At 34.2% G+C, this 14,831-nt stretch overlaps 1 protein-coding gene across 1 annotated transcript in view; it reads right to left on the reverse strand.

Annotated features, from left to right (window-relative positions):
- XRCC4 (X-ray repair cross complementing 4) overlaps positions 1 to 14,831 on the reverse strand; it is a 163,165-nt gene that overhangs the window by 53,623 nt on the left and 94,711 nt on the right. Inside the window, exon 7 of the mRNA XM_026038754.1 lies at positions 5,278 to 5,422. Within this exon, the coding sequence (XP_025894539.1) occupies positions 5,278 to 5,422 (145 nt within the window). The remainder of the gene's footprint in view (positions 1 to 5,277; positions 5,423 to 14,831) is intronic.

Genomic DNA, 14,831 nt, shown 5'->3' on the forward strand with positions numbered 1-14,831 from the left:
AAGGCACAGAACAAAGAAAACCCCAAAATTCACCAGAAGGGTGGCAGAGTTTATACTGTTTAAAGTATCCTGCTAAAGTTTCATAGCTACCAGTTTCACCAAAATATCCTGTAAACTAATTGTTTGAGATATATATCTCATTAGATTTGTCACAGCAATAAAATCCTGCTCTAAACATGCCCTGAGAACACAATGAGTCCTGTAAGTCTTATTCAGTAATAACTTTTCAGCAAACAATTATTAGACTATTTCTAGTGACAAAAGTGGGTGAGAAGCACTACAAAACAAACAGCAGAATGGCTTTGCCCTGGAGAAATTGCAACCTCGGAGTCATCAAGATACTGTTCACTGCTCCAAGCCCTAGGCATCCAGCCTTCCTATTTTCCATCTTCTTCTTGGGAGCAGAAAGAAATGTAGCTGTGGATGCCAACATCCTGTACCTGCCATGACAATGATTAATCCCTCCTCACATTAATCCCTTTCTAATTTTCTACCACTCATTTCAAACAAAAGAACTTGCTGAATAGAAAAATAAAGTGTCACCAAGAAGCATCTTCAAACCAAAGGCAATCATAGTGTGGTGTGTTTATTTCTGCTTTACTCATTCCATTTGAATATGGATTTACTTTTGCTCCTTTGCAACTGTTTATGCATTTTAATCAAAGGATCCTATTTTTCCTTTTGACTATCCTCTATTCTTGTACAACCATGAGACACATAACAGGAAGATGAATACATCTCATCTTTATGTTCCAGTCTTACAAAAGAGCTGTAAAAATTGTTCAGGATAGTATCACTTACTCAAACTCCCATCCGGACAACACAATCTTACACTAACACTACTACATTAACACTTGCAGAGTGAGAGGAAACAGAGTCTGCTTGATGTGACTGGAGATCCACTGCTACTTGAAGATGTCATGATGTAAAAAGAAAAAAAGAAGCTGATCTTTTAAAAAGCTTAATAAAATGATTGCCATTTGCTTTAAATATGTGATTATTGAACATGAATGAAAATCAGACAGGACTTAATTCAGCAATCAAAACCAATTTTGGTTTGATTCGCACGTTACATGAACCTGCTTGTCCACTTCTAAGAGATTTCCTAATCTCTTTATACTCCAGGAATATGTGAATTTTCAGAAGTTTTCTAAACGCTCGATGTTATAAATTTAGTTCTAAAGGACTGACTAGGCCCTCCATTAGAGAGATACTGCAGTGATGTGAGGTACCAGTGACCGCAGTGCTTTGTYATGCTATGCAAGGTCCTGCAAGTTCTTTTTCATTGTATTAAAATGTAGCACTTAACATATAAAGAAAGTGATATTAAASTTGCACTTTCAAAAGAAAATAAGGTCTTTTTTTCTCTTTTTTTTTTTTACAGGCTAACTGTGGTGTAAACTTTACACTCCCCAGGACCACAAAAGGTTATGGTTTCATTTTCAATAGAATTTAATTTCACCTGGTTAAATCTTTACTGGAAAGACTTACTTCACATGTGAGACTACTACCAGTCTCTATGTGCAACCCTCAGAGAACACCAAATTCCAAGATAAACTTATGTTTTTGCTAAGTGAATCATAGGTGGTGGCAAACCACATTTTAAATAAACCTTGTGTTAGAACTTCAAAAATGTGAACCACAAGCAATAAATTAAATAAATACAGAGAGATGATCCCAAGAGTATTCCTGACACACCACAGGCTTCGAGTGCTTTTAAAGGGGTAGAAGGTTATCAAAAGAAAGACTGAGTAGCTTCTTGCAGTACTGCAATATACAGGCAATAGCTTTGTAATAGCTTTTTTTTCTTTTTTTTTTTAAATAAATGGCATGTACCTTGTTAGAAAATAAAAATCTTTAAGAGTATGCAAATGAGGGAATATAAGAAAAGCAGATTTATCAAAAACATGTAAAAACTATGCACTGATACTACACACAATTACATGTGCTACTAACTCTAATGAGAACAGCAACACCCTCAAGTCAAGCACAGGGCATGTGAGGACCATGACAATCATACTTCAAAATTCAAAGCGAAACTACTATCCTTCCTCGTAGAGCAGTTGACTGTAGCACAGATGACACAAAATATCCCTTTGCCACTTGTAATGCTTCCAAATATCTCCTTAGCATCTTGTCAAGAGTTTCAGATAGCTGTTTAGATTCCTAGACACACTTTGCAGCTCAGAGTAAATAGGGCCTTCATTCACCCACCTGCAAAATCTGAATACGATTTTTTACTTCCCACAGATGTTTTTGAGGACTTCTAAATACATGTTGAACAGCTGGAACTCTCCGAAAAAGCAGTATTCATATGCAAAGTAAGAAAGATTTAAACTATTGGTTTAAATCTTTGATCCTCAAATTCAGTGGGATTATGGTTACATTAAAGTATTTCAATAAAATTGAATATATTGCTGTTAGGGGGAAATATCTCTTTCCTTCAGTCACTGAAAGAAGGATCAGACTGGCAGCAATCAGATTTCAACTGCAATTTAAAAAAATAAAAAAGAACTGACACTAAAATTTACATCCACTGTAAATATGCAAAATGAGACAAGTATGCATGGAAGTTCTGACATGCAGAACACCTAAAAAGACCATCATAATGTTTGGGATAAACAGATGGTTCTTCATGGAAAAGGCAAGTAAATAATATCTGCTATATCCCAGTCAACTGAATTTAAAGTATTTCTTAGCATTTCCTTCTCATAAATATAAAAGCTTTTCTTGGTAACAATATTTTTGGTTGTGTCTCCTCTTATCCCCAGGGGAAGCCAGTATACTGGCTTCCATCATAAGGTTTTTGCTACGTGAGATGCTTTTCCCCAGACCATTTTTGTGACTGTACACACCTTAAATAATTTGATCAGATTATAGTACTACTCGCTTTTTGCAGCTCTTCAAAAGAAAAAAGAAAATCACAACCATTACGTGGCAGATGGACTGAATTACATTTGAAACATACAGAATAACATTAAGAAATTCTGAGTCTTAACCAAATAAAGTCTTCCTCCTAGGAAAAAGGGGTGTTGCTTTTGTCTCCAAAATCAATTTTTATAGAAAAGAAAACAGACAAAAAAAAAGTTTATGCTTGCAGGAATCAAATAATAGTTGTAAATCCTAGAAATGGAAGCTTTTTCAGACTTCCTTTTGTTTTACAGTGACACATCCTTTGCTTGAGTTCCACTGTACTCTGTGACTATAGTTTATACTAACTACTTAAACGGCCTGTATTCTGTAAATATCTGTAAATACTATGCTTAACTTATAAAATCTTTTGCTTCTGTGCCTTCAGTATATACTGTGTGCTCTGAAATATATTCTAATAATCTGAATAAAGTAATTATAGAAATAATTATTTATAAATTCAGGCTGACAGGCCTTACACTTTAAGCCTCCCTATTGCATGCATATTCTACATAGATAGTAGTGTTATTCATATGTGGCTCCCTTGGAGATTTGAGCAATGCATTAATAAGGATCATTTCGAAATATGAATTGGGATTACTCTTATTTTTTTCCCCAGTATAAAGTACAAATTATGAAAAGTAGAATTTGCATCTTAACTTGCTCTTCATATTCTTGGCTGACTTCATTCTCAGAGACACCTTCATTCTCAGAGACACCATCACACTACTGAMGGCAGTGACATGTCAAACACTGTGACCTGTTGTCCCTGCAAAACAGCTGTTTACAGTACCATTCACATATACTAGATGCAAGAAAAGAACAAGGATAAAGACAGACAGAATCAAAGTTCAATCTGTCAGCATTAGAATATTCCTTATTATGCTAAAGCCAAGAAAAGAATTAGTCCTCAGATTCAGGGATACTWGAGCTTTGACTCCAGCTATATTAGAAACATTTTGCAGAGTATGAAAAATATCTAATGTTTTCTCATTTTTTTGGAATTTGCCTCACTCACAGGAATCAAAACAAAAACATGAAGATAATCACAGGCCATGTCCTAAGCACTAGGTTCGGAGGTTCATACATTAAGAGTGGGTCAGCCCAAGCCCTGTCACATGCCAGTTTCCAGAGAAATATCTTCTTATTCCCATTCAATCATTTGTTTTTCTTGTACGAAATACTAAAGGCAATAAAATAATATTTCTGGCAAATATTGTCAGACTATCTCAAAATAAAACTRTCTTAACTACCTATAGTTGGCGAARGGATTGTTGATTATAGCATACTGGACTCCAAAAGAGCAGAGAAGCAGAATGCAACTTTGCTGTTGTAAAAGTTCCCAAAAATATTTATTTCTTTTACTAAAAGAATAAATAARACAGGATTTTACATTAAAAAAACATCATGATGCCATCAAGACACAATCTTCTATGTTAAAATAACATATTTTTCTTACCAAGCTAAACAGAAATCCTTCTAATCACAGGAAATGTCTTTGTAGTCTATTTGTGTCTACACTGTGTTAGATAGATTATTGTCTATTGAATATTACAGATAAAAGGAGGAAATTACTATTTTCAAAACTAATTTCGCACCAACTTTGAAAAAAAAGATCATTTTTTGAAGAAAATGTCACCCATTATATTGCAGCCCTGAGGTGATTCTGTTTATTATTGATAAAGGCTCATGTGAAAATATTCAAAAGCCAAGAGAGCAGAGAGAGTAATACATATGCAAAAGAGAGAGGGGAAAAAAAAAAGGCATTTATTAAGTGTTATAAATTCTATTTTTTTCCAATGATCATATTTCTAAGGAAATCTGTATGAAATCTAATCCAAGCTTGTTCTATTAAAAATCCTGGGAAATAATGGGAAATAGGGCATTTTTAGCTATTTCTTTTTCTGAACCTTTTTTTAATTTATTTACCCAAATATTCCGAAATTATAAAGACACTAATATTGTTACTTTCTGTGATAACAACTTAATTCATGCTCTGCATGTTAGGCTGATGCTTGCTACAAATGCATTCTTTTTTACCTGCAGCGGAACGTAGYGGTAAACTACAGATTATGGTTTTAGGCTTCAATCTTCTTGCTTAAACTAGTTCAAGTCACTAAAAGCAAAGACTTTTAATACCGATGCTAATACACCTCTAAAGTGTCAGTAACTCTTTGGGCCTGACTTTATGTAGTTATTCACACCTATTCAAAGTTGGTTAAAATTCCTATAAATCACTATTCATGCAATGCACCACAACAGAACTCAGAAATACTCTGAAACACTATGAAGCTGCACAAGCATACACWCACACAAAAAGAAACAAACACGTAATAACACACTCAAATATACTTGAAAATTACTTACTTTTCCTTTGCTGGGAGTTCTGGCTCAAAAGCTGCCACTTTAGCTCCTGTACCGTCAGGTTTYCCCATTCTTTGCCTTCGCTTTCGTGTCGGAGCGACATCAATCACGTCTGGACTACTCAGCACAGAGTCTCTTCGTTCWACTGCTGTCAAAAGGAAGACAACCAAAGTTGAAGAGGGCATGGAAGTATTATCGTATAATTCTGCAAATATTTTTGTTTATTCTTTTAAAATCTTCCTTTATATTGGAAGGCATACTTGATAGCTATTGCTGTCTTTCAGGAAAACAAACAGAAGGATGATAAAACATAAAATTCAAACGGACAAATTTAAGCAGCTGCTTCCCTTCGCCTTGTTCTGCAGTAAAATGAGAGTAAGGATTTTCAAATGTTTTGTGAAAGACCAGCATTTTCCTGAAGCTTTCTCGAATGCCTCCTTGTAGACCCTCTAGTAATTAGAGAAGCAATCTAGTCAAAATCATTTTGAGAAGCTTATTCGCTGTGGTCAGGTACAGGATTTTGTTATACAGAAGTTATCCTGCCATAAAGACGCTGAAATTAGCTGAAGTCCTAAAAGGAATATGTAGAAAATCACTAAGTCTTCGCAGCTTCAAGCTGGATGTTCAGCATGTGCTTCTGCTCACTCTTCTACTGCTCATGATAGATACAGCACGCTATATACAGATTCATTCACCTACAAATTCACTTCCATTATTACTGCATAAATTCACTCAGTAATTCATCAARAAAATTCATAAAAGATGCATTGTCTGCATTTAAAAACTATCTTCTGTCTGTTTTGACAGGTAGCTGATTATTTGAAGCTTGTATGTCAAGATGGTCAGATCCTCCTTAAATTAAAATCATCTCTTCCTTTCTATTGCTAAACATACAGAAGACATATAGATATTTTTATTCCAGCTATCAACCTTTGGTGATATGATTTTATTTGATGTGTCTACTAACAATAAAACATTTAATCACTTTGAATATTTAAAATAATGATATCCAGAATAGCACACATTTCAACCGAACCACATTAAATAATGATGTGGCAACTGAAGCTGATGCTATTATGATGATTTCCTTGGGTACTACTTTCTCAGCAATTTATGAAGATTTAATCTGTATCTAGATGAAAGGCAGTTTAATTTGAGATTCAGTCCTGGAGATTGTCACATGAAAATAAATAATAGGTCCTATTTGTTCATTCCTTTCAAACTGGTTATCCATCTTTACACAACAGAAACAGGAAGGAAATAGGCAAACTCCAAGTAATATCTTTWTTTTTTCTCCAAAAACAAATTATCCTTTTCAGTCACAAAGCTGTTAAATTAAGCATACAAACACAGGCTCTCAAAAGGTAATGACTGCTTGCAGTTAGGCATATACTTCATCAGAACCCTCCTAGCTTATAACTGCATGTCAGATTTACAAATCCTTGCAGGGTGACAACAGGTATTAGCTGACATGTTTCCAAGTCATAAGCTAATAAACAAGCTTTAAAGTCCAATACCAACACGGTACACTGCCTATTATAAATGTTAAAAAGGGTTAAGTTACAACCTAACCTTCCATACTAAACTTTAACTAGCTCTGTATGCTCTTCTAGTGCTAAATGTTGAAAACATCAACTATTGTTAATTAGYGTTTACTGATGACATATCCCAAGTACCATACCTAGCACCTATAGTAACACAATTCAGTGTGTGTGAATATATGTATTRCATACTTCACCACAATTTCCTAAAGGTAGCTCATTATTCATTAATACACAAAATAATTTATTGTCAAGAACCATACACACATCAACAAACATGAGTAATTTCATTACTGTGGTTCTTTTCTTTCCTTGCTGTCATTCTTTTCTCACAATGCCTGCTCTTGCCAAAAAGTGGATCCAAAGGTTAACTACATATACAATGATAACACAATGCTGCTGTTAAATAATGTCTCTGTGTTTCCACTCATGCAATATATAATGATTCTTCTCAGACAGGAGGTCATACTCAGCATTGCTTAATGTTTAGATGCAAATCCTGTTTGTCTTCCCCAACGGTCACGTTGATACTCATGTGAGAAAATGGAAAAGAAAGGTTAATCTTTGTAGCATATTGCATTTCTGACTAACCTCAGGCTGTGAAAGGGTCTTTGTTTTGTTCTAAACTTCTCCCACAAAAAAAAAACTAAACTTTTCTTCTCACAAAAACAAATTTTGGTCTTACATTCTGCTAAAGCAAGTAGAGTAAAAGATATTAACCTAAATGATTCAAAATAACCTCTGCAGTAAAACTGAGAATTTCAGTTGTGAGAAAATTTCTTTTAATGATATCAAGAAGACGGCAGCTTATTTAGATAGTACAAAATGTCATCTTATGCTAGATAGTAGTAGATTGTTTCATATATAATAGTAGGTCTCTACAGACATGGTGTGTTAGTACATCTAAGGCTAGATCTGTGAATGAAAAGATGATACGAATAGAAAAGAATTGAACTCAATCGATGGATTTACCTGCAGTTTTTGACTAAAAGCCAAACAAAACTTAAGCAAAAGAATATTCATTATTTGGCACAAAAGCACTTGAAATAATGGGAAATAGTCTTGAATATAAAACTAGATTTTCATTTTGAAAATTCCTTCCCTTCTCTCTAAATTAACATTTCAAGATGTTTCTTTACTTCTCACTAAAATGCTTATTACTTTTAAATTATTGACTACAGTATGAATGAWCATGTCTTTTGGAAAAATGGTAGCAATTTAGATAAGAGTGCTGTACAAAGAAAGTCAGTTAATAAATCCCATAAAACAACARGTATTCACCAAATACAGGGAAAGCGCTCCCAATATTCAGCATACCTTCTGCAGGTGAATAGCTGCAAGTAATAAGACTGATAAGACAGCAATAAAGGGAAATAAAGGTCAAGTGCTAAAAGAATATTTGTAATAAGATGATTAAAGATTTTAAACAGAAACTTTTGATCTCCGATTTCTTCTTTTGAAGAATGATGGTGATGGTGGATAGTCTAAAAGAAAATTTAATTAAGAGCAGGATACCCTAGAGAAGATTTTCAAGTGAAAATTTAAACATCTTCATTTGCTTTGGAAGAGTCAGAACGAACTCTACTTAAGGACCTGTCTGGCAGTAGCAGGTAGAGCAAGGTCCCACCAGGAATGTGCTTATGGTGACAGAGGGGACAACTGTGCCCATGTGCTGTCACGTAGGCCTATGTCCTGGCAATGAAAGCAAGCATAGCCRGGCAGGCTGTCTTCTTGACATCTTGTCACTCCCTGATACGAGCAACATGGGGTGACGAAAGTGGCATGACTGAGGCGGGAGGACAAAGCACACACAGGCACTCACTCGCCAGCCTTCACCCGGCATGCTAAGGTAGATGCTTAATAGAAGCTCTGTTGCTAAATTTATGTTCCCTAACAAAAATATCAGTGACATTTGACATTCAGAGAAAATTGCCAAGAATTGAAAGAACAAAGAAATGGAAATGAAAGACACCTCCTGACTTTCCCAGTTTACTGAAATAATTTTGTTTAAGAACTAGGTTTAAGTTGTTATTTTTACATTACTCAGAGACCAAGAGAAAAGAGCACATATCTGATATCAGAATGAGATCTTTATAAACACTCATAGATACATACACACACATATAACATACTGCTATAATATGCTTTAAGGCAGTTTAAACTTGTACTTTTCTGCTCTAAAGAAAAAGATGCTTTAATTAAAAACATCTAGAAAATCTCTTCCAAATCTAGACACACCTTGAACTAACAGAATGCAAAACATCAAAGCACAAGTTGTGCAGACATTGAGATCTCTAAAAATTACCTAACTTGTCTTAGAAGGACAGTCCAGTTGTATTTCGAAATATTATGTCTCAGACTTTAGTATTACTTTGAGTTCATGAGCNAAAAAAAAAGAAAAAAAAGTACATTTTTTTTCCGTGCATTATCACCTGTAATGAAAATTCAACAGCTACAACTTACATAGTTATTAACAACAGTGGTACCCCTATGTGAGAGAGGAGATCTTAGATCCTTCCTTGACTAAAGCTCTATTGCTATCTTAAACGGAAAAAAAAATACTAAAAGCTTAGCTTTGCTAGAAAATATATGTAGAACATAAAGCAAATAATTGGAGTTTGAACAATATGTTTTCYTATTATGATCTAACTTCATACACACAAAAAACACTCTGGACATCTATATTCCTAAAATCTGCAATGATGACAACAACAACAAAAAAATAGTATTTGATGATATCGTGTATACAGAAAATATAAAACAGTGACAACTCTCCTCTTCATCTTGTTACAATGTAGCACATTAAGATGCAAGTAAGATCATTCAAATTTGATAAATAAATGTTATAAATTCATATCACGTAAGGTATCTAGTAGAGCTGTCATATTTGCTTAGCTAAACTGTCCCACATAGGCACAGCTGGAAACCACATATTATAATAATATTTTGCACTCTGTGGCCAACTTTTAACATAGCACGGGTGAAGGCAGAATCTAGGCCCTGSTATTTACTGCTGAAACAACATCTTAGTAGAATTATAAGAAAATCAACATTATCCTACGGGTAATTAGCCTTAAACATCCCATATAATTTTGATTACTTGAAATACATTTGTCTCTCTTATTTCAAATGTTTTTTGTCTTTTTTTTCCTCTCAGTGTTTATACTGCTTATGGTGCTAAGTTACATAAGATTGGGAAGAGTGTTTTTGTGTGTGTGTGTGTGTGTGTGTGCGCGTGTGTGCACACACGTATATATATTCATATATTTCCACACAATCACCTATCAGTGGTCAAAAGTTTTTTCCCTTGCAAATACATGCATACAGTTCAGCTCTCATGAGATCAGTCCCCTGTTTATATAAGACACATATATATAGTATTTAGAAAAATAAATGTTTTATTTGTGTTTGGATTGGAACAGAACAGATGAAACTTACTTAGAATATGGAGAATTCATCCTTTAGTATTACAAAAATCTGTTTTAGTTTCTGTTCTAAAGGAAAATGTAGTTGATTCATTCTATTCAGAGCTGTAAAGTTCTTGTAAAGTGTTATGAAAAAGCRTTCACATTATTAGATATTAACAGGTCTACTAAAATTCATCTGAGCCCCATCACATCGCATTTTCCAGCTGAACTGCATTCTGTTCAAATCCAGGCAATGTTTGTTTCTCAATAAAATTATTCTACTGAACTTCTAAGCTCTATTATCCCACTTAAATGAAGCAAATGATTTAACATTAAAATGAACGTTGCTCAAGGTTCATTTGATTTAATTTGAGGAATCATCAAGTTGCATATAAAACAATTACTGCAGCCTCTACTTCTGCCTTACCAAAGCACTGGTACTGATAAAGGAGAGTGAAAGGGCACAAAGCGCTCAGAAAACAATCACCAAAAGAGTCCTAGGACAGCTGCTCCCCAAACTGTGAGAAAAAAGAGAGAGGGGAAGAGGGGGAAAAAGAAAAGGGAAAAAAAAAAAAAAGAGGCAAGGGAGCAGAACTCATCACTTTAATCCCCGACTATAGTGGACCCTCAGAAATTATGCATTTTTTTAGTCTCAGCCTAGTACCTGAATGACCATGGTTGTCATCAAAAAATGCTAATTATTATCAATCTCATCAAGAAGTCTCCTAAATGAATGGATATGGAAATTATCATGTATCTCACTGAATGGGCAATTCCTATAAATTAAGTCATATTTAACAGGCAAATGAAGAAACACCACTTCTAACTACACTAAAATTATCCTAGATATACCCATTCCAGTCATAATCAGGCATTTTTATTTCCAATAAATAGATCCATACAGAGATTCAAAATTAAACATAGATTATTTATAGGTCATAAATATTTTTTGATCAAAAATAATAGGAATATATCACTATCTCAATTTTAGGAGAACAGTAAGAACCACACTCCACTCCTTTTATTTTACTCKTTGTATAAAATTGGATATACTGCACCATATCCCCTGGGGACTGAAGGCGGTAGAGCCACAGTTCTATAAATTGTCTGTCAGTTATTAATATTTATTTTTATAAAGAATATCTCTATGGGAAGTGTTTATGATGACACATTTTAAAACAACTCCAGCAAAAAGTTTAGATCTAGCTATACAAAATTTATAAATTGTATTCAGTTCATTAAGGAAGTTTACATTTCACCCTGTTAGACTGCGTTACTAAAGTATCACTGACATGTCCTAAGCCTTAACAAGCAGTCTCTTCTGTTTGCAGTCTACTCATTTTAAGATATCACCTTTTTTTCAAAGACTTTTTTTTAGTAGAATTCCTTCTTTCATTAAAAATGCTTTTTTTCAGACCTACAGGGAAAATTCAAGTAAAATAAAGTTAAAATRAGATTTTCTCGTCAATGTTTATTGTGAGACAACTCAGTGCTCATCTGTTACCAATTCATATTCTCTTGAAATTAGATGGTAAAAATAATCAAGCTAAGTTTGACAAGAAATTATGAACTCTGGCAAGAAAGCCAGAGTATATCAGAATATCAAGAAGGGAAAGGAAAAGTATTTTTAGAAATAACTGCAGAATTTCTGAAGAAGCTCATTAATTTTAATCATAATAACCATGATCTAGTATAGAAACTTACCTTTTAAAATATTTTGATACAGGATATTTCTCTGAAAAACACACACTTCATTAGATACTAATTTCCAACAATCCAGTATAATTGCTGTAACCCAATAATTCTAACAAAATCATTTTTATTTTTAGATATTTTAAAAGGTAAGGATTGGTAAGCATCTCAGTGACAGTGAAAATCCTCAATATATGTAGCATATAAAAATTTCTCCAGTCCCTACAAATTAGTATCTGCCTTGCAATACAACAATGAAAGCTTTATCTTTCCTGACACAGGTCACAGGKAGAGGCTCTGTTAGTGCTGAAAGCTAAGAGATTGTAATTTTGATACCTGAAAACTAAAGTTTAAAGATTAAAGTTGCTTTGCCTGTTTCATTTTCATGTGTGCTTGAAAGAACCAATGGAAATGCCRGCAACTCAGATGACATGGTGTCTTTTGAGTAGCCAAAGGCAATTCAGTGTAGAGTTAGGACGGTGCAGTAGCAGCATGCTCAGCCCCTCAGTATTTCAGTGAAAGRCCAGCTTTACTACATCCAGTCTTAGACATCTTTTTCCATTTCCATCTCTTTTTGAAACTTTCTATCAATAACTGCCTGATGAAGCTAATTTGTCTAACCCATTTAGATGGTTACATGGTCATCTACACACCAGCACATATAAGTTCAGGCAAAAGTATTACAGAAGGCTTCTTGTGAAAAGGTTTGGATGAGCTCACTGTCCTGGGTGTGCCTATTTGCTACAGTCATTCCCTGGACTCCATTGATGCCCTATTTGGATCATCCGTACCACCCAGGGTGGAGGTAGGAGGTTTCTGAATGGTGTCCCCAGGAGACGTTAAAGAACATGCAGGTTGAGTAACCAAATCAACAAAACAAGCATATGGAAGAATTAAAAAAATGAAACTGAGAAAAGGTTTGGAAAAAAAAAATAATAAAAAACCCCACACTTGTGGGCTGTTATCTTTCAATTCATGTTGAGGTAAAGGAGCCTARTGTCATTTTTTGCTAACCATTCATCGTAGATACCTTATGGTAAATAACCTTGTGTATATCTCTTGTATGGTAAATATCTTGTGGTATATTGGCATTGCTTTTACTTGAGTGAACTGGCCTGATGTCTATAGTTCATGTTGCTGAGCTGACTTTGTTGACCCATGGCCTGGCACTGACAGTGTTGGGTTTCCAAAGATCAGCTTTAAGGTTATCTCATATGTCAGGTCATATTTCTCATATGTCTAACCTCTGGCTCTGTGGAGTGTGACATAGGACTGGSTTTCCAAAAGAAGTGTTTGAACACTGGTAATTATATTAATTTTTTACTGATTGCAAACCAATGAAAGAACGCTTTGTCAACCTTTGTGCAAAACAAGCAGTTGTAATGCTAGCTCGCAACGGAAGATAAAACAGAATAGCTATTTATGAATACTCTGAAACTGAGTTTCTGGATTAAAATTAATGGAAAGTATTATGCTGGTAGAATAATAATATTTAAACCTCAGAAGAAGTAGGAAGTATATTTACTCAGGTGCTAACTTCTTCACTTAAAATTATTACTCAGACAATGAAGCATATAATAAACTGAGAAGATTTTGAACAGTAAAAGCCATTTGACTTCTTTCTTCCTTTCAAAGTAGTAGGCTGCCCTTGTGCCCAAATAGTCTTTAGATTGAATAGTTTGCCTCTTGGAAGTGTGCATAACTGCTAGCTAGTTGACAAGATCATCATCGTGACACGAAGTATTTTTTATTCAGTAAGAAGTTAGGAGGCATCACAAGGCAAGAAACATCTACTGGGTTGCTGAAGATAGAAAAAACCAACAAACAAAACAAAAGGAACCAACAAAACAATAACAAAATCAAAAACCAACTGTATTCATAACATCCCTAATGCTCCAAAGATGCTCCATGCTGCTTTGAAATAGCTATAATTAATTTTGAGGACATCAATATAATTCAAGGAAAGATAGCAAGTGCAATAACTTTGAAAAATGTACATTATCATCATTATCATGCCAGCATTTTACAGTAAATAAATTATTAACCTTTCCTAATAACTTGATTGGATGATATCTATTAACATACCTTAGGATGCTTTAAAGTATATTAAAGACATCAATTTTTGGTATGACTATTTTTACAAATGCTTCAGGTAGAAAATCTAAAATAGCAATCTGTATTTAAACAGGAACTACACCTGTCCATATGTTACTAGATACTAGTAACAGTACAGCAAAATTTAGACAGATATTATATRTAGATCAGAATATATTTTGCCTTGATATGGCATTTATATTGCAAAATATACTCAATGTGTGATCCCATCTGTTCACTGAGAGACAAAAAGATACAGATTTCAACTTTAAAAAAACTTACTTTAAAAGTTAATGACATAATGATATCCTTATATTCGCAATTTTAACCTTGGAACACAAATTAGTTGCATTAAAACTGACCTTACATGTGAACATTGGTAATTAATGATTGAATAAAGATGAATCATTCAAAAGTTCATCCTCAGAGGAAGAACATGAGAAAGCCTTGGAGGAATAAAAATAAACAGAATGTCCCCTGCAGTTTACACAGTGATTCTGTATCACTAAGGGGAGGTAATCGATAGTGGGTAATTACTCAGACAAGAAACTTGCATGTTTTTTTATCTCAAGTTTCCCAATTCTAATTCTGTGTATGGTTGTGGTGACTAACAGTCATCGTCACTAACAGCTGTTCTGTTACTTTCTGTAGTTCAGGTGAAACTACTCAGATTGGTCAAGCTCCCAGGCAATATTTAATTATTGGTTATTTGCTTTTGCCAAAATGATACCTAAGCACCTAAAAATAGATAAAATTTTATAGAATCTACAGCTGGAAAGTAAGCTTAATTATTTATTCAGCTCATACTCTTCTGGCATGCTGT

The sequence above is a fragment of the Nothoprocta perdicaria genome, unplaced genomic scaffold (genome assembly GCF_003342845.1).
Source record: "Nothoprocta perdicaria isolate Ctin4 unplaced genomic scaffold, notPer1 scaffold_1, whole genome shotgun sequence".
NCBI classification, from domain to species: Eukaryota; Metazoa; Chordata; class Aves; order Tinamiformes; family Tinamidae; genus Nothoprocta; species Nothoprocta perdicaria.